Source organism: Microtus pennsylvanicus, chromosome X (genome assembly GCF_037038515.1).
Source record: "Microtus pennsylvanicus isolate mMicPen1 chromosome X, mMicPen1.hap1, whole genome shotgun sequence".
In the NCBI taxonomy this organism is placed as follows: domain Eukaryota; kingdom Metazoa; phylum Chordata; class Mammalia; order Rodentia; family Cricetidae; genus Microtus; species Microtus pennsylvanicus.
This window is the reverse complement of record NC_134601.1, coordinates 122,046,960-122,071,071: the sequence shown is the minus strand read 5'-3', so window position 1 is coordinate 122,071,071 and position 24,112 is coordinate 122,046,960. Positions and strand designations below refer to the sequence as shown.

Sequence of the window (24,112 nt, the reverse complement as noted above, 5' to 3'; positions counted from 1 at the left end):
TAATATTGTCAAAGGCAGAAAAGAATTTCAAATTCCGAAATTATTTTAAAAGGCCATTGAAACTCTCCTCCAACCTCATACCTGTGTGAGATGGAGTTTTCTCCATCTATCTAAATAAATTAAAGCAAGAGAAGCCAAGATAGCACTGAATGAATGCAGAGGCAGAGGCAGAATCTAGCTGCCTCACATTAAGTCCCATATTAGAAAGATTAAACAAAAACAACAACAACAGTATTTACTCTTCTCACAAAATATCTTTTGAAAATGTTATTTAGGATAACATAGGATGGGTTTCATTATTGTTTTAATATGTAAGTTGAATTGAGGATGTAGCTCGGAAGCTGGGAAATAAATCCAAGAAAGAAGACACTCATTAGCCCTTCCCCACATTGGTCCTTAATAGTGAATGGTGAGGGAGTAACACACAAGTACAGAACTTTCCATGAGAGTAAGAAGAGAGGCAGCATAGGGACATGGGGAGGGAGGTACGGGATAGATGTCCTTGGGTAGTGTGAGCTACTGGCAAATGGGTCTATGGATAGACTGTGTAGCTAGGCTTTGGGAAACACATATGTTTCCATGATAGGCACTGGGGAAGGAGTGCTGTCTCAACGTGGTGTGGGAGCCAAGGTTTAGCAGAGTTTCTCAAGGACACCAGGGTAGTGTTAGGAGAAGTTGGAAAGAAAGGCAAGTGGGTCCTCCTCCAACTGTAGGAGGCAGTCAAGCCAGCCTGAGCCTCGGCTTCATTTGCAAGCAGGAGAGGGGGCAGGTTTGTGTGCAGGCAAGTGACATGATCAGAGATGTGCCTGTGAGAGTCATCTGGCACTGGTGTGTGGGCTGGGCCCGAGTGGGTGCAAAGCTGAAGTCTTCAGATGTGGGTGGAGGCAGAATCCGTCTTGCTGAGTTTTATTCAAAGGGGACAGGGCGTCTTCAAGGGAAGCAGGAAGGATGAAAATCAGACAAAGCCACAGAGCTATTAAGCAATCAATGTCACATGCCAGTTTGTGGGAATGGAATGAGAAAGGGCAAGAGAACTTACATGAAGCCATGTTTGTAAGGCCATTCTAGGAAAAGCACAGGAATCCAGAGAGAAGGCAAAGCAGAGGTTGATTTGGGGAGGGAGCAACAAGGAAGGGATTAAAGAGGGTTTGGTGATCTTTGGGCATGACAAAATATCATCATACTTAGTACACAAGGAAGCAAAGACTTAAACCCTTGAAATAGTCTCAGGATGATGGTCAACTTGACAGAATCTAGAATCATCATGGAGCCAAACTTCTGGGCAGGGCTGTGCAGGGGTTTCTAGATTAGGTTAACTGAGGTGGGAAGGTAGCAACATCCCATGGGCTGCAGTCCAAAAAACCAAAAAAAAAAAGAAAAAAAAAGAAAACGTGTACAACACCTGCTTAACTCTCTCTGATCCTCCATTAGGGATGCAATGGGACCAGCTGTTTCATGTTCTTGCTACCATGATTTCTTCACCATGATGGCCTCACCAGCGGCTCTCAGCCTTCCCAATGCTGCGACCCTTTAATACAGTTCCTCATGCTGTGCTGACCCCCAGCCATAAAAACGTTTTCATTGCTACCTCTTAACTGTCATTTTGCTTCTGTTATGAATCATAATGTTAATCTCTGTGTTTTTCGATGGTCTTGGGTGGTCTGCGTGAAAGGGTCATTTGACCACCAAAGGGGTCTTGACACACAGCTTGAGAACGGCTGGTCTACATCTTCAAATCACGAGCCCAAATAAACCCTTTCAAGCTGCTTTTATCAGGTATTTTGCTGCATCGATGTATGCTTGTTATTTCCACTTTAAAGCAATGTGTGTATATATACATACATAAGTATATATATGTGTATGTATGTATGTGTGTATCTATCTATCTATCTATCTATCTATCTATCTATCTATCTATCTATCTATCTATCTTATGGGCAAGTAGCCACAGGTCATCTGTAATGGGTATGACTGGTTCACATACAACTTTATCAAAACACAATGGGTGGTATCAAACCCCCCATGGAAATTTCCATTAGTTACCCCCAGGAAACTGCACAGGAAGCACAGGAAAATAAGGGAAAGTGAGAGAGTTCCATTCCCATGTGTCTCCTATTAGGCAGGCATTTCTTCACAGGCGTTACTCTCCTAGGGCAAAAGCACTCCTTGGAAATGTCTAGATAAAATCCAAGCATAAGTTTCAGAGAAAGGCTCAACCTATCGAAACGACTTCTTGAGAGCGGGAGCATTCCATTTAGTATCATCCTGGCACAGACCCAGAAACTGGTTTTGTGTGGGACTTATTTGGAAGTGAATCGGAATGACCAAAAGGACACAGCCGGAAGAGGTGGGATGACTCACACTGCCAATGCTTTCTTCCCAGCCATGGCAGCCATAGCTCCACTTACCTCCAAGAGGGTCAAAAGATGCCAAGGCAAAGTGAAATATTTGTCACTGAAAAAAAAAAACTGTGAAGCAGCAGCAGTAGGAGTAAGCGAGCAGAGACCACTACTCGCAAAGCTCATTCTGTCTGATCTAAGCTGTGGTCCTCACACTATCTGCTGTGCCTGACAGACAACTCCAGATTGGCATCCAGGGCTGATTGTCTTCCCCGCTTTTACTTTCTTTCCTTGCCTACTATAAGCTAAGGAGCATACACAAGAGTAAGAGGCCAGGTAAGCTGATGCCATGGGGACTCACTGGGCCACTGCGACACAAACAAGTGCCGCACACCTACTGGCCAAATAGCAGCCCCAAATTGGAATGTTTGTAAACAATCAAGGAGAGTTTTCTTTATGGCTAATTATAGTTTTTTTTTCTAATTAAGCCATGGAATAGTTACTGTACAACAGATATCATTTTATAAAAATAAAAAGCAAACAAATCCCGAAAAGCAGAAGACTTCAGAGCGTGAATCAGAGCTACGATATGCTCTCATCGTCTTCACGTCCACTGAACCAGAAAACCCCAAGTGGCTAGAAGCATATCATAGGCAGAGAGCTTCCCCAGCTTCTGATGTACACACTCAGAAAGCCACAGTTACCTACACTCTAGGGAACAGAGTGACAAGTGCCATCAGAACCTACACGATATGCCCACCCCCTCCAATGATGGAGGAAACCCCACCACAGACAGCTACCATGTTCCTGATGCATGTCAAAATAGTAAGAAAGGGATTTCTCTCTTGAGATACATTTCAAGTGTTTGAAGATACGACTCTAAAACAGAGTGGCCACACATCCTTAAGTTCTGAAAGCGTGGTCCTAAGGGACAGTAGCGCCCCTCCCCTATGTCAGGTTGAAGCAGATCCTGAGGGAGAAGTTCCAAGGTCAGCAGTGAAGGGGGCAGATGAACTGCCTCTGGGAGTGTGAACTGAATCACCATAGTGACCTCAGGGTGCCTTCAGGCACTCACTCTCAGTAACCCTCCACAGCTACTTAGGGATCCATTCTCAGTAATGCAAGTTGCCTAGCTTGGGCACCAACCCGTCCTCAAGTTTGCCTATCCCGACACTCGTCATCCTGTTACACAAACAAGAGGTCATGCTCCTTGTTTGGACATCTGGACTTACCTATGGAATCTCAATCCAAGCGTCAGAGTAGTTTCCATTTGGTTGATTTTTTTAAAGACAGGGTTTCTTTGTGTAGCCCTCGCTGTCCTGGACCTATCTCTGTAAAGCAGGTGAGCATCAAGCTCATGGAGACCTGCCTCCCAAGTGCTGGGATTAAAGGTGGGAGCCACCACCGGCCAACATTCAGAAAAAAGAATTGGAGGTTGGTGAAGTAAGTGGAGGTCTTTACTTCTCAGCCTGAAGTCCAAACGTCAGATTTACAGATAAACAGCCATTCTTAGTTGGCTAGTTTGCAGCCTGTGTTGAAGAACCATCCTGGACACATATTGAGGAAGATGGGATACACTTGTGTCTTTCCCCCAAGCTCCCCACAACTTCCCCGTCCATCATTCTTACTCACGTGTCTTCATAAGGAAAAAAATGGATTTAAAACTATCATAGAGCCAGGTGTGGTAGCACATGCCTTTAATCCCAGCACTTGGGAAGCAAAAGAAGGTGCATCTCTACGAGTCTGAGGTCAGAACGGTCTGCATAGAGAGCTCCAGGACAGCTAAGACTACATAGTCAGACCCTGTCTCAAAGGAAGTAAAACTAAAATGAAATGAAACAAAACTGTGGCAGCACTTGGAAGGTTCAAGTCGGAGGATCAGGGGTTCAAGGTCACTCTCATCTACATAGACAGTTCAGGTCCAGCATGGGCTGCAGAAGAGCCTGTCTGGGGGCGGCAGGGGGGGAGGTAATGGTAAGAGTAACAACCAAGTCTTAAAAATGTAACTTCTGTAGAAGTTACAGTCAAAAAAAGAAAGAAAGAAAGAAAGAAAGAAAGAAAGAAAGAAAGAAAGAAAGAAAGAAAGAAAGAGGAAAGCTATGGGGGAGGAATCAATGCAAAAGACCGAACCTGATTTTTCTGGTGGGAAACAAGAAGTTGGGGTAAGGTGGTCTCTGCTAGTAACTGTATGGGTGAGAGAGGCATTTTTCTTTGGCAAAGACTTCCTGGTCAGCCAGGTCAGTCAACACCTCCCACCCCGGAAAGAAACTGCGAACTATGTATGGAAAGGGAAAAAAAGAAAAGAAGAAAGAAAAGACACACGAGCCATATGGAATTCTCGGTTTCTCCTCCTCATACCATCTGCTTTAGAATCTAAGTGTGGGATGGCAAAACTATGTTGATTTTGGAGCCAACAAAACCCGGGGAGACATCTCCTGGGCAGATGATGACATGGCTGGGCGCCAGGTTTCCTCCCTCCGTGACCTAATCCATCATCTTTTACACTGTCCGAGGTAATGTCGCTCTAGTTACAAATGGGACTTCAGACATCTATTTGGCACCAGAGAAGCCAAGGATTGATGTAAATGCATATGAAAGTTAAAACAGCGCATACATACAAACCACTTCAGGATCTTGGAAGATCATTCTTTAAAATTTCACGTTCAAATCAAGTGCAAAGATTTTCTTTATTGCAGGCAAGAGCCTGACAGCGCCCAGAATTCTTCTTTGCACTATCACCGGCAACCTGATTCTATGAGAAGCCTGAACCTCTCATTATGCCTACAATTCCAAAAATTCAAAAAATAGTAATTTTTAATTTGGAGCCCAGAGGGGAGAATGGCAAATTGGGGTTGGACTCAACTTCCTTGGTGCTGAACCTTGAGTTAATGGCCAACGGAGCTTCATGGGCTGGGCTCTCAATCGCCTGCAGTGGCAGTGAGACCTTGCCAGTGGGATGGCATTGCCCTGAACAGCAGCACCCTCCAAACCCAAGTTCATCAGGGTTCCCCAAAAACCAATTTCAGGAAAGTCTTTGAAGCCTTACTTTTTTTTTGGGGGGGGGGTTGTTGTTGTTTCTCAGTTACAACTGCAGCTTCAAAGGCCCTGCATTTAGAGATTGGACTTCCAGATGAAAAGCACACACATGGTGCTCTTCTGTAAAACTCGAGACTGCTCCAGAGCCACGGACAGAGGCACCTTGTCCTCTAGGAAGATGACAGTGTTTATCTTTCACCACACAGCTTAGTGTCTGGTGTCCAGGAATGACCCAAAGCTCTTTCTAGATCTCCAGTTGCCTTGGTGTCATTAAACTGTCCTTTATATTTATTTGGTTTTTTGTATCACACACACACACACACACACACACACACACACACACACACACACACACATTGTGGTCAAAGGACAAATTGCAGGGTCATTTCTCTCCTTCTACCATGTAGGTTCCAGATATTGAACTTGGGTTATCAGACTTGGTAGCAAGTGCATTTACCCACTGAGCCATCTTGCCAACACTTATTCTTAAAATAAATATCCTGTTTCAAAAGCAGAAGCTTGTGATTCCTAGTGGGTAACAATACTCCTTTCTCATTTACCCCTGAATTCCATATATCTAATGGGATGGGGTATGTTTGGTCAAACAAAGCAAGCATGGCTTTCAGGTATAACTTATATACTAGAAAAATCACTTTTTTTAAAAGGTAAGGTCTTACTGTATGTCACTGGAACTATGTAGTCCACGTTATCATTCTATTGGTGGTAATTATCCAGCTTCCGCTTCCCAACTTCTGGGATTATGGGTGTGTAGCCCACTGTTTGAGGCTCTCATCTATTTTAAATGCTACCGTTCAGTGCTTTTGAATTAATCCAGGGCTGTATAATCATCCCCACAGTCTAATTTTAGACCATTTTATCACCCGAGAGAGATCCTGGGTGCTCTTCTCTAGTTCATCTCCACTCCCTACTTCCCTGAGTCCCTGGCATGCACTCTCTAAGGAGTTACCAGTTCTGGAAACTCAATAAAAATGGAGTCTTACAGTGCTTGGCCTCCTGTGTCTGGTTTCTTTTACATGTGTGCTATGTCGCAGTGTGTAACGGTCCTTCATTCATTTTCATTGCTGAACAAGAATCCATTGTATGGTAGTATTACAGAGAATAGCAACAGCAACTTCCAAACCAAGATCCCAGCCCTCACCACCACATTCTTTGAAGGAGTTATGCCAAAGGATGCTTGATACATTCTTGTTTACCTTATAGGCACACACAGAACAAGCAAACACCTATGGGCTGGGACTATAGCTCTCTTGGTAGAAGGCTTGCCTAGCATGAATGAGTCCCCGGGTTTGATCCCCAACACCACGTAAACGGAGTGTGGTGGCAGACACCTGTAATCCCAGCACAAGGTCATCCTTCAGATGCTCAAGGACAACCTGGAATACAGGAGACTTTGTCTCAAAGAAGGGGAAGGAGGAAGAGAAGCAGCAGCAGCAACAGCTGCCACCCTAACAGCCCTATGTGGAATGATGGAGTGCATTACATGGAACTAAATCTAAAATCAGATTTCATGATAATTAGCCGCATGGTTTCATTTTAGGTCTTAAAGGAAAGAGAACCATTCAACAGGATGTTTTATGTTATCCCTCGAGATGTTTCTTTCTAGAGTCATTGACCACACTACCATTTCTTTGTTGTCTTTTTAGGTGTGTGTGCATGTGTGTGTGTGTGTGTGTGTGTGTGTGTGTGTGCATGCATTGGTGCACGCGTGCAAATGGTGACTAAAGGTTGATGCTGGGAATCTTCCTCTCTCCCTTATTTTTTTTGCGACGGGGTCTTTAACCAAATCTAGAGCTCACCAACTGGCTTTGAGCTCCAATGATCCACCCGTCTCTACACCTCTCCCACTGGGATGACAGATGCACACTGCCATCTGTTTTTCCGTGGGTGCAGGGGATCTGAACTCTAGTCTTCATGATTGTTCAACCAGTGCTTTTGACACTGAGACACCACCCCAGCCCCTACTACTGCCATTTCTGGTTGATCCCTGAAATAAGTACATGCCTCAGCTGGGAGAAATGACATCACACCTTGAGACAAAATGATAGCAATACTTTTTTTTTTCTGAGATAAGGGTTTCTGTGTGAAACAGCCCTGGCTGTCCTGGAACCCACTCTGTAGACCATGTTATCCTCAAACACAACAGAGATCAGCCTGCCTCTGCCTCCCAAGTGCTGGGATTAAAGGCGTGAGTCACCACTGCTCGGCTGATAGCACAATATTTAAGCTTACTCTTGAGTTTATCTGACCGGTCACTGGTCCTTTGTATCACATCTCACATAGCTTAAGCTACCTTCCTACCTTGAGCTAATTGAGCTGAACATTAAGACACATTTGGGCTTTGGGAATAGGGAATGGAGAAGTTCTTACTACTCAGTAACCTCTCCATCTCAAATCTCCAAATTGACACCCCCGACATTTTTCTCAGACATAGCCCCCTAATGGCCACCGAGATTAGTGTCCTTCATGAGCAAGGAAAATGGAGAGTGGACTCAAAGGATCTATCTGGTGGGGCCTCTAATACATAGCTGTCTGATCTTAATTTCACAGTCTTTGAGTTTTGTTTTCCCGAAAGTATGGATGCTAATGGAGGGTGGTACAAAGCAGCATCACTGAAGAGTGTAGGCAGGAGTTCGCAAGACCTTCAGAGGCGAGGCTCCTTGAAATCCTGACCCAGCTCTGATCCCTGTGGTGGATATGTACCGACCTCCTCCCCCGTTACTGAGTCAGACATCTGGAAGTCTGTGGTTAGCCCAAGGGCATAGCTCACTGTACATTGTTTCCTTTGATACAAAGAAGTGGGTGGAGGAAAGAGAGGGAAGGTGGGAAGAAGGTGGAGAAAGATGGCTGGAATGGATAGGGGGAAAGAAAAAATGAAAATGATTCAAAAATTATTAAAGGGCCGTTTCCACCCACACCCATGTCAACAAATGAATGCACCAAGCAAAACATAAAATATCACCAAACTGAAAGAGCCATTATAAATCACAATCAAGATAACAGTCGAGTTGTTTTTGGAATTCACCCCAAGGCTGTATTTACCTGGACTGCTCAAGGGGCCAGCCCTGTCCCCCAGGGTTGGCACAGGACGGTACTGATGGTTCTTTGAGCCTGGGTACATCCAGTGGTACCTGCCAATTTCCATTTCAGCTCTGCTGTTCACTGCCAATTTCAGTGGCAAAGAGTCAGTGTCTATCTCCAGCAACGATTCTATTATCAGCATTTCTATGTATTGTCTTACCATATAGTAAAGGAAAACGGGGAGTTAAAAATACGCTATCAAAATGCAACCCTTCAGATTCAATTTATCAGTTCAACATAAGCTTCAGAATCGGTTGGACTCTTGTCCTCCAATTTTGAATTTAAGTTTACGCAAATCACCAACATTTTCTTTATTTCGATTTTCTGTATTATCCCCTCCCCTAAAATCTTCATTTGGGGATGCTACAATTCATGGTAAAAATGTGGTTTCTCATAATGTGTTACTTTAAGTTTCTTTCCATTCAGACCAACAGAACACTGTAACTAAGGCCAGCTGCACAAGCAAAAGTGAACAGTAGTTCACTCTCCATCATGGAACCCAGTTCCTAGTCTAGAACTTTGGCAAATGACTCTGGGGCCTGTTGAATTCATTTTCATTTCAAGATATCACAGAGTCTAGAATATTCTGAATTGGATTCTATTTCAATAATCTTTCAGTGTGTTCTAGGGAAGGAATTGCTTCTTCCTATGCTAACAAATGGTTTTCCAGGGCCTCAGGTCTTCATCTGGTACTAGATTTCCTGCTTCTTAGGGAATTGGAGAAACAACAACAATATGTTTTAATTTGTCTGGCATGGAATATAGGCTTCCCGTCACAGTTACCTGAATTCTAATCCTGAAACTCTTAAGAAGCTAAAAATGTCACTGTGGGCCATCCATGCCTATAAATTCCATAAAATGTGTGAAGTGGTGATCCTCTGAGGTACTACAAAATCTTAAATATTAAAAAAAAGTCTTTGGCATTGATGTGGGTAACGATTCCATGAGAAGACGAGGTTCTAATATTCTGTGTGGCGCCTCAAATCATTGAAGACCAGATGATAACCACACTGCGAGGCTAGGAAATGCCCACCCTCACCAGAGACACCACAAAGCATACCAAGCCTTACAACAATCACAGTCCCACTCAGCAGTCTTGGAAAATTCCCAACGTGACTTGAGATTGGGACACACTTTGGTCAGTGATGCTTTAGAGAAGGCCCTTTGGGATTGAAGATCAGATAAAAGTGTCCCATTTAAAAGGAATAAGAAGGGCTGGGAGAGCGTAGTACAGCAACAGAACACTTGCGTAGCATATGTAAGGCTCTGGGTTAAATTTCTAGCACCAAAAGCTATTAAGTAAATAAAGGTTCCCAAGTAAGAACAGAGTGTACCATGAAGCTATTTTTGCTGCGTCTGTTTAGGCTGTCAATAGCAATGATAGCTATAATTTATGGGATGCTTACGGTGTGCTAGTCATAGTGTTACACACATAATGCCTGCTGTTGACAAGGGAAAAATGGAATTCAACAAGAGGCCCATCTCTTGCCCAGGGACACAACCTGGAGGTGGAGCTGGCTATGCAGTTGGAAAATCAGCCTCCAGAGGGCGCACTTTCAAAACCCTAGCATCAATTGCTCCCCACCCCATCCTTCTTGGGGCCTAGAGAAGTTCTATCTTTTCCTCCTTTCTCAAGTTAAGGCCAATAAGAGCTGTTCTAAGTTCCATGTGAGAGTGAGCAGTACTTCTGCGGTTCCTAAAGAAATAGTCCCGGTCCCCTGTTAACACTACTTTCCCTGGAATTTGCCCTTTGGTTTTCAGAACTGAGGGGATAGTTCAACACTAGAGCACTTGCCTAGCATGCTCAGGCAGTGCCCTGCATTTGGGCCTTGGTACCACCCAAACCCAAGCAAAACAAATAAAAACTTCATCTAATTTTTCAAAGCCATTCTCTTAGATAAAGGTTATGCTAAATTCTCAAGCTAGAAAGAAGCCTAACCAGGCTAATGAAAAGGATCACAGGGTCCAGTCACCACCTAATATAAGCTGATTTCCTTTTGGGAAAGTTGACCGTGAGCGCTTCATATTGACCTCTCAAGAAAAAAAAGATTTTAAGCAGTTTAATCTCTTTTGATAGGAGTTTTTCTTTTCTTTCTGTGAGTGTGGGGGAGGGTGCTAGAGACCGAACCCCGAAGAACCTCATGCATACTAGGCATGCGCTATAGCATTGATCTACCCCCACAACCCTCATCTTGTTCTAAATTTTATCTCTATACGTGCAGCATACAATAGGTTCCCAATAAATGATTGCTGGATGCATATTTCATTGAAAGTGAAAGACACCCTAGGGCGCTATGGACCCGCAACATGCTGATGGCTCTCTTAGTCACTAAAGTCTAACAAGAACACTGTCACATAAATGTGTGTGTGTGATGTCTATGGCTGCAATTCCGAGGGCCTGTGTATGCCCCGTCCTCATATCCTCACAAATATGGGAATGTCTGCAGCTATCTGGGCACTCAGGCAGTGGCCACGGAGCAAAGATAATGGAAATACACGGATTATTCAACTGCAAGTTTTTTTAAAAATTGCTTCTGTAGCCGGGCGGTGGTGGTGCACGCCTTTAATCCCAGCACTCGGGAGGCAGAGGCAGGCGGAACTCTGTGAGTTCGAGGCCAGCCTGGTCTAGAAGAGCTAGTTCCAGGACAGGAACCAAAAAGCTACGGAGAAACCCTGTCTCGAAAATCAAAAAAAAAAAAAACCTTCTGTGTGTGTGTGTGTGTGTGTGTGCGCATGTGTGCATGCCTAAATGTATATTTGTGCACCACATGCAAATTGGAGCCCACAGAGGCCAGAAGGGGCCACCACCATATGGGTACTGAGAACCAAATCCTGATCTTCTGCAAGAGCAGCAAGTGCTCACATCCACTGTGCCTGCCATCTCTCTAGCCCCCAAACTGTGACAATTTCTCTGAGAAAAATATGGCAGCTATGCCTTCTGGAGATGCTCCATAGAGTGGGAAAATGGGATGACCACAGGAGATCTAGAGACGAGACAACTGCACAGCCGTTTCCCAATCCCTTGGACGAATACTCCGGGAGAGCCCTTTTTACAAGAACAAATCTTTAGATATGAGAAAAAGGAAACTCACTTCTAGGCTGCGCTTTTGAGTCAAACTTAAGCAGAGACATTAAACACAGAGTTATCTGCAGTGTTCGTGACATCAGACTACACACTTTAATCCCAAGGACAGGATCCAGACACCTAGGAGTCAAACGCCTTGCTGAGTCTAGGCATGCGCAAGTATGAGGAAATGGCCTATTCCGTATACAAGCAGAATACATGATGGTGGCTAAGGTGGCTCATGGAGACACATATGATTGTAAGTGGTCATCACCAACGTGGGGGCATGACATCAATAATGGGAAACCGAGGAAAGCAAAGCAAAGCAATGCCTTTACTCCCTTCCGTAGCCCCCATTAACTTTGACAATATGACATAGGGACAAGTGACTGCCAGGCTGGAATGCTTTTACAAATGATCACTGGGAACAACCAAGTGACAAATATGGCTGGCGAGGAGGACCATATTCACTGAACGAGGTCTTTTCAAAAGCTGTGCTTGTCAGTGTCTGTTTTGTAGCCCTTAGCTAAAGTGTGAAGGGAAAGACAAGGTTCTGCCAGAATACCAGACAGGGCTGCAGACCATCTCATCTGGTAAAGAAAATTTGACTGGGAGCTGGAGAGATGGCTCAGAGGTTAAGAGCACTGGCTGCTCTTCCAGAGATCCTGAGTTCAATTCCCAGCAACCATATGGTGGCTCACAACCATCTGTAATGAGATCTGGTGCCCTATTCTGGCATGGAGGTGTACAGGCAGGAGAAATATTGTGTATATAATGAATAAATCTTTTTTTTAAAAAAAGAAAATCTGACTGGAACACTATTACATGCCCTTGGGCACATACATCTGTGGCTGCTTCTTCATGCTAGGATGGCAGAAGTGAGCAGGCAAAGCAGAGATCTGTGGCGTGGAAGGGTAAAAAAATGTGCCACCTGGCCTTTTGTATGAAAGGTGCACTATGCCCAGGCATCAAATGGTAGGTAGGGCTTGGTATACACGTGGTTAATATAATTAATAAAATCAGCCTGTAAACAAGGCATTCTCTGATTGTCTCTTATTCACTCTCTTAGGAGAAGTATCATGGAGATGGCTGAGGATCAAAAGTCTCCGTCATTGCCCTTGCTTATTTGTGACCAATAAAAGCCGTGTGATGCTACTTTTAATGATGCCTAAATGGGTGAGCAGCCTTTCACTCCTCGAGCGGGAGCCGAGGGCACAGGAGGAAGGATGCGATTTCAAAGGCACATATTATGAAATGAATAAATGACTGACAAATGGCGAGCAACAAAGAACACTTGTAAAGCTGGGAGTGGAGCCTCCCTGTCTCAAAAGCCAGTGTGTGTCCCATTCTTCCTCCCTCCCAGAGTCTCCCCTTCTCCTGGCCAATTAGCTCATGTGGATGCGTATTTGGTCAAAAGGAAAAAGAAGAAAGGGGTGTCATTGGAATGCTCCAATTCATCCCCAGTCCTGGTGACGGGGAGTGGACATCGTGCAGGCACTGGTTGTTCTGCATGGCCTTGGATGCAGCAAGACTAAGAAATGGTGTCACTAAGAAATGGTATCGCTAAGATCTCTTACCCTAAACTGATCTGTATTCCCAAGTAACAGAAAAATACGATCTTCCAACTTACTGGCACAATGGAGGTTAATGCTCAATTTCAAGGGAGAAATAACATGGCCAAGTTGTGAAAGTGTGTTCATGGAACTGATAACAGAAATGGAACAGCTAGACTAACTTGCTCAGATCCTTCTCCACATTTTAATTTTCTTAAAAAAAAAACCCGCAACCCTTCCCCTCCCCTAACCATCAAAGAATGCCATGTCATACCTACGACATATGTCGCCCACCATCTGGACAGCCTCTTTTTGCTACAGTCTGTTCCCCAGGCCCCATCTCTTCAGATGCTCACCTTGGCAAACTCTTACTGAGAATAACAGCATCTAAAACTTTCCTGGTATCACATTCATATAAACAAGTTTGCAAATGTCAGGAAGAATGTCATGGGTCCTTCAAAATAATGCTAACATGTTAAATGTTCCAGAGAATTGCTTTTTTCTTCTAAACAAAAAATGGAGAGCCAACACGCACATGTTTTGCTAAATTTTAAAAAAGCAGAAAGATTACAATGAATCTGTTAATACTGTAAACAAGTCACTGATTCGAAATCATCTTGGATTCCGACTCTGTCCTCCAATTTGCTTTCAGTCAAACATTATTTCCAATTTACCACATTTCTCCCTTGCTACGTGGCTAGAAACTGAATTTGATACTTGGATTCTGGGATTGATTTCAGCAACGGTTTACAGGAACTGACCTAGCCTGCTTATAATTATTCTGGGAGATTCCAATTTCCTACATGTAATAAAAATAATTTTCAGCACAGATACTGCTCCCCCATCATAGAGCTTCAGAGTTGTGAGTGATTCAATTGTTTTTCTCCCCCATAGTGACCTGCTTCCAGCAATTCCAGATACATCTGTTTTCGCAAATGAAGTGACGCTAAGTGATACTCCACAGAAACAAATGGAAACCTATCTTTCCATCTTTTTATTAGCAGAGCCATCATCCACTTCCTTTAATTGCCTTATTCATTTTCTCTGCTCGTTCCATCTTTGCTGAATCTGTTTACTCAATTCTGCCACTTTACTAAAACCTGTCACTTGCAATAATTTTGCATTTGCTATACTCATCCAAGAAAACCTGCTTTCTTAAAAAAAAACAAAAAAAGCAAACTACTGTCTACCCCTGAAGATGTTGTGTGAATTTTGGTTGCTCAGCAGCATTCTGGGATAACACTATGAGAGCACCGCAAAAACACAAACGCTTTCCTGTTTGTTAAGACTTGGATCATTTTTGTCTGAAATAAGAACAAAGCGGTTCTGATTGAGTTTCTAAAGAAACAGATCTCTTGGTGGCAGTTAGTGAGTTGCAATAGCTCGGATGATTGTTCCCCTATGTAAACTCTCTCTGGGAACAGAGACCAACCAGCAAAAGCTGAGGTCAGTTTATAAGTCTTAGTTTAACTTACATTCTTCATAGACACCGTAATAATTACCCAAAGCTATTCCTTCACAAGCTGTGGGGTGTTAGCCATTGGGCAACAACACCCAGAATTAACAGACAGGCATCGCCCCTGTCACCAACAACTGAAAACCAGGGGGAAAGAGGAACACCGGGAATCACAAATCACATGCATACAAACCTGTGAGTAATAAAAATGTAGAGGATAACATTTAGGAACGAAGAAGTCTTGCAAGCAAGAAGAAGAAGAAGAAAAAGATTCTCCAAGCTCCAAAAATTACACAGTTCATTTTATAAGTAATATCGTTAAGTTTGTAAATGTTAATGTCAATGAGCTAAGCATAGGTTTTAGACACCCAACATCACATCTGAAGGAATACAGAAGAGATGAGCACACAGGACCATTTGTGGCTACTGTTTTATAACAATGGGTCAGCAGACACATGTAATTATGCGAGTTTGGACTTTGGGAAGCTAGCATATGAACTTGGGCATCCCACTCAAGATCAGTCATCTTCCAGAATGCTTCCAGCGGGGGTCCACACAGCCATCACAATCCTTGTTGCTGCAGATTAAGAATAAACTTCCTGGCCCAGATTCTTATCCAAACTTGCACCACACATGTGACCTTAGTTTAGTAGCTTGCCATTTTTGACTTATTTAACAACTGGTGTTTATGAATCCTGGTCACCTTTAAAGTTCCTCTGAAAATGGTATTTTGCTTCTAATTGTGCCGCTATAACGATAGCTAGCCAGTTTTCAAATACTGGGGATACAGTGGCAACCTGTAGACCTGCCCTTAAATATGTAGATGATGCCATGTAACGACCATCCCTGAGACTAAATGGGAACAGGTCACACAGTCGTGTACTAAAGATTGAATGCCTTCTGTTTTTGAGAGAGAAAAAAAGATCCATTTCTGCGGACACAGACAGTCTCGTAGAGGTCACAGGGCTTTTATCTGCCACAGGCAAACATAGCATTAACAACAACAACAACAAAAACACGCATAAAGGAAAATCATCCACTTTAAAAGAAAAAGGCTCTGAACTGTGGTACGTTTCCTCCGGGATACTACTACATTATCACATATGCAATTGACTTATCTAATTGTAGTGGAAATGAAACTTGATAAATATACCTGAGTTTCTCTTATTTGACTATTCACATAGATTAGAAAAAAATGAGAAAAAAATCATACGCAAGAAAAGACAGTGCCTTTTGTTAGGGGAGGGGTAGGCCTGATATAAGAATTACACTAAAGTAGCAACTTGAAAATTAAATTGCTATGTACTTGTTGCCCCTGAATTTTAGGTTAAAGTGGTTAAGTGGTAAATTTGTGAATTGTATCAGGCTTTTAAAATTAGATTTTCAAAATGAAATTGGTCTGTTTAGGATGGATATAATATGGAATATTAAGATAGGCAGAAAAAAAATCTGTGTGAAAACAAGCAGCCCTTATCCCAATGTGCTGTGAACTTGACCTGCATATAGATGGGCTTTTCGTGTTTAAAATGGTCGACAGCAACAATTTCAGGTGGCTCAACCCATATATTCATAAAGAAAATGGGGCTGAAGAATTACTATTATTTAGGAACTGCAATTGAGTGTAAAAGCCGTGAGAAAGAACCTTAGCGTGATAGATTTTTTTAAATCCTGAGCCCGTGCAGTTATAAAACATGTTTTTGTACATTTTATGACAGTTTTTATCTTGAAGTGAAGAGATCAATTACAGCGGAGCCAGACACCGTTAACCTAACAGTGGCTGAGCTGTTTCTACGGGGCATCAAACTTGACCTCAGGCAAAGCGTCTCGTTTCTGCCATTTTCTTGGTGCAATAACGTCAATTTCTCCAAAGTCGGAATCTCAAAACTGTGACTTGGTCTGAGACTTCCTTAAAGGTTGGAACCCTTGGACAGTTTTCTTCCTCCAAATCTTTAAGTCACAATTAGCAAAAGACCTCTTCCCTCCTGTCAGTGCTAGCGGACAAAGCTGATGTCAAGCTCTGACTATAAATGATTATTACATGTCATAGTCTGATACATGGAAAGAACAATAATGTTAGAATAAGAAACTTGCAGCATATTTAAATCACTCCGGCATTATTGGAATCAAAGTATATTTAGCATGCATGTCTCTCCAGTTCCTCCTTAGCATCAGCACAGAACAACGCATCCCCTAATCCCTGAATGTAGCATGCAGAACACAGGACCTAAGTTGTGATTAATCGTTTTAGTAAAAACCAAAAAGAGAGAGACAGTTTTCCTACTCCAGCAGCCCAAGGTGAAAAACTACAGACATTTTTCTATGAAATACCATGTTACATAGGAAAACTTGCAACAGAAATACAAGAGAGGCTACACTATTAATTTAACATTAGCCCCCAGGAGAAAGACAAAACCCACCCTTTACAAAACCACACCACCGGGTATTGTTTTAGAGCTGTTTTTACAAGAGATAAAACCTGGATAACCCCCTTTAAGCACCCTCAGTGAAAAGCTTTAAAACAGGCTATTGTCAGAGCGCTGGGTACCTTTTCTCTCTTGGCTTTGTTCAGTATTTTCCTCGGCTGCAGTTTCCATGGCTGGCTTCATACCATCCACCAAAAATGCTTTTCCCTGCTTCCCCCCAACACACACTTTTCCCCCTCCTCTTCCTTTTCTTTTGGACTCCCCTCCGTCTCTCTTCTTTACACCCGTCTGATTGAGAGGCTCTGTTCTTCACTACAGTAGATTACAGCGCCATCCAAGATGCAAAAGTCTTGTCAGCGTCAATTTCGCTCTGCCTACTGGTCCATAAAGACAGCTGCCAAGGAGCAGGCGACCATACGTCACCGAGGATCCCAGTTATAAAACAGCCACTCTGTGCCCCCACTCCCAGTGTACCCCGGGAAGGTCCTGCTCCCCCACCAAGCTCTTCCTCCTTGCTCTCTCCCTCTTAAGATCTCTCCCTCTCTTTTTCTCTCTCTCCTCCCTTCTTTCTTCTTGCCAACTGCAACCCAATGAATACTAATTAATTCTCCCAGGAAATAATAGACTTGTGACATCAGAGGAAAGGATGTGGAGGAGAAAGAAAAGAGCCCCCTCCCACCACGTGACTTGGTCAGGCCACACTATATGTTATCTCTCAGGAGAACGCCTGTTTTCCTATCCTATGCCTTCCTTTTCTGGGGCATCGTTTTTTTTTTCATCCTATTTATCCGCAAGCCCTGGCAAAGAATCTTCAAAAGATGTGTCCTTAGTCTATTTTTTTTAAAACAAAGAAACTTATGTTTCACAAATCACTAGATGGGCTGATTTAAAAAAAAATACTAAAGACAAGAGAATAAAAGTCTGCAAGAGGGAAGAAATTCCAAACAGATTTAAAATGGCAACAGAGCAATTCAGTATTAAAACTGACTTCTTTATATTAATAGGCGAGAAATTTTAGCTTAAACCCAATTTCTAAAAAGGGACCCATGCTTATTCAACATTCAGTATATTGAAAGTGTGTCTAGCTAATATTTTGGTGGTTTCTAAGATGAAATTCAAAAGTTTTTTTTTTAAAAAAATACATCTGCATGGCATTTTATTCATTAGAACTCTCCAGTCGAAATCTTAAGAGGGTACTTAACTCACCGTAAGAATTGAAATTTTTATTTTGATTACAAGTTTCCAAACATTACCAGTTTCAAGGACATTTTACAATTGCATTTAATGCACTCACCTTCATTATCCCGACTGGAAAAATGCTCGAAACTAAAGTCACCTACAAAGATAACTATTGATGACCACGGATTAAGGGAATCCTGGACCCACCACAGTCTGCTTGACACCACTTGCGAGTAAACATTAAAGGCTCAACAGGTAAAAGTGCCTGCTGCCAGCCTGACCATCACTTGGGCTCCCCATGGTAGAAGGAGAGAATTGATTAGTGCAAGTTGTCCTATAACCTCCAGATGCACGTGTTTGTGTGTGTGTGCACGCACACACGGATACATACGTGCACACATACACACACACACACACCACACAACTTTTTTAAAAAGAAAAATTGGAAACCACCTCTCCTAAAAACAGTCTGAGTTTTCTGGGGCTTTTTCACAGTACCTCAAAACAATGTGGGAAGATCCCAAATCAAAATCCTGTAGCAGCCGGATCTTTTAAAGCTTTGGTTTTAGATAATCTCTCACGCCCTTTTAGATTCAACATTTCTGCTGTGCTGAACAAGAAAAGACTTTGAAAACCAGTTTGGCCGGCTTCGACACTTTCTTTTAATTTTCCATCTCACTTTCCACTTTAGCCATTGTCCCTGAAGATCACGCCCACACGCAGCTACTCAGCTATTCCCCCGAAATATGGCTTCAGCCAATTATATTGTCTCCATGTGAAGGGATTGGAAACGTACCACACAAAACTTCAGCCTCTGGAAAGGGGGGGGGGTACCTCCATGGGAAAACTTACAGTGTGTACTAACGGGACAATTTAAGACATGTTGTGTAAGAACAACTTAGGTCTATTCAGACAGAAAGATACAGCATACAAAAGTTTTCCTTGTGGGTCCGTAAGATTGCTCTTGTTACCAGGTATTACCTGAGCTTGGTCTCCAGGACACACATGATCGGAGAAGAGAACTGACAGACACAGTTATCTTCCTACCTTTGCATACATATCATGACACATGTGTGCACATATAGTGAAATCAATGGATGTAATTGAAAATTAAAAGTATAATCGTGAGTAACAATTTGGTGGATCTTTTATAAAGTGCCTAACAAAGTCATTTAATTTTAGAACTATCAAAACTAATTGCTTTGGCTCTTCCTTTGGACTAATAGCTTTTTATGTAAGAGACAGGGTCTGGCTAAGGGGAGGCACCTACCACTGAACCTCCTTAGGAACATTATTTTAATATTAATACAAGTGAAAAGGAAAAATATGACAGGCATTTTAAATTTAAGGACAGCCGTTGTTCTACAATAACGTGACAAATCAAAACCATTGGGCAAAATGTCTATTTCTACAGGTAAATAAGCAATTCATGATTTTACCTTATTTACAATTTTACTTTTTTAGGACCATGATTTATGACAGCGCTTCTGGAAATCCCCATTGCACCAGCTCACAAGCAGCTTCAAAAAACCTCGCAGATCTTTATGCTAAAACATATGATACAGAAAGAATAGAAAGAAGCAACAGAGATCCTGTCAAGAAGAAAAAAATAGAACTCATGTTTAAAATATTTTTTGAGGTTTGCATCCACATTTCTTTTGACAGAAAAGCTGAATATATAGAATGAACGAGATATGAAATGGCGGCCTGAGCTGAAAGATCTCTTTGAGCCCTGTGAACAACAGAGATGCTCCTAAAACTTGAGACCAGCCTGGGCTGCCAGTGCGGTGAACTCTGCCCTCTGCTCATGCTCACGCACACGTGCACACACACACATACACACACACGCACGCATGCAAGCACACACACACGCACACACTCAAGTACACACAGACACGTCTGCACAACATGCACGCATGCAAGCATACACACACACGTATACACACACGCATGCACGCATGCAAGCATGTTCACACACACATACACACACACAAATCAAGAGTGCTGGTACATTAGTTCAGTGAGTAAGAGCACTCACTGCCAGCCCTGACAACCTGAGTTGGATTCTTCGGACCCACATGGTGAAAGGAGAGAAAGTTGTACTTTGACCTCTGACCTCCGTGTGTGCTTTGGCACATGTGACCTTTGGTTGTTAAAAAATCATTGAATTTCTTATTTTTCATGAAATGTGAGTTTTGGAAAATGCCTTTTGAGTTCATTACTTATTATTATTTCCCTATATCTATCTGCTGAACTTCACAGGAAAGCTGGAAGTACAGATCAGATAAGATGATGTTTCCAGACACTCGTGAGAAATTGTGAAGCTAGGGACTGGAGAGATGACTCAGTAGTTAAGAGCATTAGCTATTCTCCCAGAGGACCTGAGTTGAGCTGACATGGCAGCTCATGACCATCTGTAACTCCAGTTCCAGGGGATCTGGCCCCTTCTTCTGACCTCTGGGGGTACTAGGAATGCATGAGGCACACAGACATGCATGCAGGCAAGACATCCACATATATGACATGAAGCGAATGACTTCTGAGTCTGAGTTGAAGACATAAGTCAGTGATAGAGTTCTCGCCTGGTATAAGCGAGGCCCTGACTTCAATTATCAATACCACAAAAAAAAAAAAGACGAATCTTTGTAAGGGTGAGCCATCACCCATCGTAGTTGTCTTTAATGGCAGAGGTTGTTCCCAAGTAGACCCTTGGCTAATGTCCACAATGCTGAGAGTAAGAGGAGTTTTCCCCTTCCTTTTCAGCCTCATCGGCTGTTCATTTAGTATCAGGCAGTAGCCTCCTTAGAAGATTCAGGAGCTGCCCAAACAGCAATTGTTGAGTTTGGCAACAGTCAGCTCGTCTGTCCCAAAGACAACAACAGCGACAACGAAACTTCACAGAACCACATGTTCAAACAGAGGGTAAGAATAAGTTTGGGATGCACAGCCTAGGGCTCGACGTGGTGACAGCATGGGCAGTTACCACACTCCCAGTTGAGGAATGGGCTCCCCACAGGGGGCGCTGTGGCATTCCGAAGTAGGATGGGTGACGTCTATCTCAAAGTCGATTTAGTGTTGTGGCTTTCTTCCTCTCTCTCAGATCAAGGCTGCTCGATGTCAGCTAAGCCTCGCTTAGCATGGGGTCATTCTCTCCTGGGGTGATGTCCTGGACATAATGGATGGCCCCTGACCGCCACGCATTAGATGTGTGTTTCTGAGGGAGGAAAGTTACTCCCAGCCAGAAATCACTGCCTTCAATCTAGTTTTCTGTGGTTACTTTAACATTATTAGCCAATGGTTCTAAAGGCTGGCTGTACCCTGGAGTCACCTGGGAGGGTTTAACAATAGACCCCACCCCCAGATGTTGTGACTTGTGTGGTGGCATCAGATCTTTAAAATCTCACCCAAGGCATTCAAACATGCAGCAGGCATATAGGGGTTGGGACACAGTAAACTACTTTTGAAAGAGTACAGAGAGGGGAATTTGAAGTACATATAGGAGACCAGAGTCAGGGCAACTATGACCAACAGGGAAACGATTAAGGTTCAGTCCCCAGCTAGGACAGAAAGGACCAACTGAGCATCAAGACAAGAGATGGGGGAAGTCAGTGTGGAGAGCACAGGGAACACAAGGAGATCAGGGGATATACTGATTTTCTAAGGCTGATATGACAACGGAGCATAAACTGGATAGCTCTAAACAATAGAAATTATTCTGTCACGGTTCTGGAAGGTAAAAGTGCAAAGCCAAGGTGAGGAAAGAGCTGTATTTGCTCTGAAGGGACCATGAGACAGATTCTTTTTCACCTCTGCCAGCTTCCAACAGGTGTCAGTCAGACCTTCCTTCTTTCCTGGGCTTCATACTACGCTCCAACCTCCACCATGTCACCACACGCTGCTCTCTCTGTGTGTCTTATAAGGATACCAATCACATTGGACTCAGGCCTACCCCAGTCAACTATGGCCACATCCCCTCTTCATTATATCTACAGAGACTATTTCCCAATAATGGTACCTTCACAGGTACTGGACGCTTAAGCCTTTAGTATATTGGCACCTGGGAGATGATGTAAGACTCACCTCCCACCAGGTGAGAGAGACTGAGAAAGACAATCACGTTTGGAAGCCATGTGAGCGATGCCTGTAAAACTGCTCAGTCTAGGCAGGATTTGGAAATGAAGAATTGGGTGCTAGCAGCAGGGAAGAACAAATTATAGCGGGAGTGGGTGCGATGCCAAAGCAGAAGGCGCAGAGAAGAACACCATGCAAGAACCACCTAAATTCAGGGGGGCCTCGGGAGAAGGACTCTCAAAGGAGGCCAAGGATATTGGAGAAGAGCCAGGACAGGGGCCTGTCGCAGGGGGAGAGAATTTTGAGAAGCGGGGGACGTAGCACAGTCAAAGCAGTCAGACAGGGAGGATGTGGCAAAGACCACTGAAACGGAAAATTCCAATTTCCTTGCCAGTGGCATCACAGAGACTAGAATGGAAACCAGTTTTTAGAAGGATCACGGGAGGACTGAGAAGTGAGGAAGAGAGGGAAAGTGTGGGCCATCTTACTAAAGACATGCACTCCGAGAAGGTAGGGGAGAGATGGAGCAGATAAAGGAAAAAAAAACGTGGCCAAGAGCAAGTCCACCAAATGCTGGATCTGCAAAAGCAGCTGGGATGGGAAGAGATTAAGATGTAAGTGGAGGTGGATAAGGGACAATGAATCAAGAGGACAGGAGAGTGGGCACCAGCTATAGGGGCAAGCTGGGACAGCTCTCCTTCTAAGATGGAAGCAAGGACAGAGGAAACAGGAAAACGGATGTCTATCCAATTCCAAGACTCAAAGCACTCAAAAAAGGTGGCCGTGACTGGCAGGTTATTTGTGTAGCCTGTCCTGTGGGGAGAAGCGTACATCCATTACCTGGTAGCATCCATGCCACAGTCTTAGGAGGGACAACCAGTCCCAATAGGTGACATAGTGGGAGGATGATGGTCTTGGCCTGACTCTGGGTAACTTGTGGATATTAACAGACCTTAAATTTTTAGAATATCAGAGGCTCCTGGAGGGAGGGAGGGAGGAAGAGAGAAAGAGAGAGAGAGAGAGAGAGAGAGAGAGAGAGAGAGAGAGAGAGAGAGAGAGAATACCCTTATTATGTCAATATACTGGGGAGTGGATCCTGGCAAGACAGTCACATCTAATTAAAAATGAAAAAAAAATGAGAGCCAGATGATTGTTTTTTGTTAGGGTTTTTTTTTTTTTTTGAGAAGGGGTTTCTTATATCCAAAGCTGCCCTTAAACTTGCTACACAGCCAAAGACAACCTCGAACTCCTGATATTGCCTCCACCTCTGGGTACTGGGATCGAGGTGTGTACTACCACACCAGGTTTCCATTGAGCACAGGGCTTTGCGTACACTAGGCAAACGCTCCAGCAACTGAGATACATTCATAGCCCCTGTTTTTATTTCTTGGAAAATGTTTTTTCATTTATTTTTAAAAAGGTATGCGTGCTTTGTCTATGTGTGCATGCACCACAGGCATGCCTCCAGAGGTCAGAGGAGGGCATCGCATCCCCTGGAACTGGAACTACAGATGGTTGTGAGCTACAGTGTGAGTTCAGGGAACTGAACCCAGCTCTTCTACAAGAGCAGTGAAGTGCTGGGAACTGCTGAGCCAGGTGTCGTCTGTGCCAGCATTGTGGAGGGAAGTTGACCCATGTTCATTCTTTCTTTCACTTGTTTTGCCTGTAGGACAATATTGAAAGCAGGGCTTGCCATCTTCCTTGGACAGAGACACCAAGAGCAGAGGGAACCAAAGGGACTTGGGCTAAGGCCAGAGTTTGAGCAGAGCCTTGGCTCTCAGATGCTAATGCTGGGAATTCAGGAATCTGGCAGTTAGAATTGAAAGACACAAAACTAAACAAGGGCCCTTGCACAAAGGTGTTCAACATCATGAACTATTTAACTTCAAGAG

The 24,112-nt window shown here is 43.4% G+C and overlaps 1 protein-coding gene across 6 annotated transcripts in view; it reads right to left on the bottom strand.

The window, feature by feature from the left end:
• Gpm6b (glycoprotein M6B) overlaps positions 1-24,112 on the bottom strand; it is a 152,069-nt gene that overhangs the window by 26,672 nt on the left and 101,285 nt on the right. The window contains exons 1-2 of one of the 6 annotated variants that reach the window (XM_075958252.1): positions 17,093-17,562; positions 8,436-8,555 (exon numbers count right to left, since the gene is read on the bottom strand). The exons of 2 other annotated variants lie outside the window; for them this stretch is intronic. In XM_075958252.1, coding sequence (XP_075814367.1) covers positions 8,436-8,555; positions 17,093-17,153 — 181 coding nt within the window. In that variant the 5' untranslated portion in view covers positions 17,154-17,562. Of the gene's footprint in view, positions 1-8,435; positions 8,556-17,092; positions 17,728-24,112 lie in introns of those variants that run through there. 3 more of the 6 variants (XM_075958253.1, XM_075958254.1, XM_075958255.1) reach the window with 3 other exon arrangements.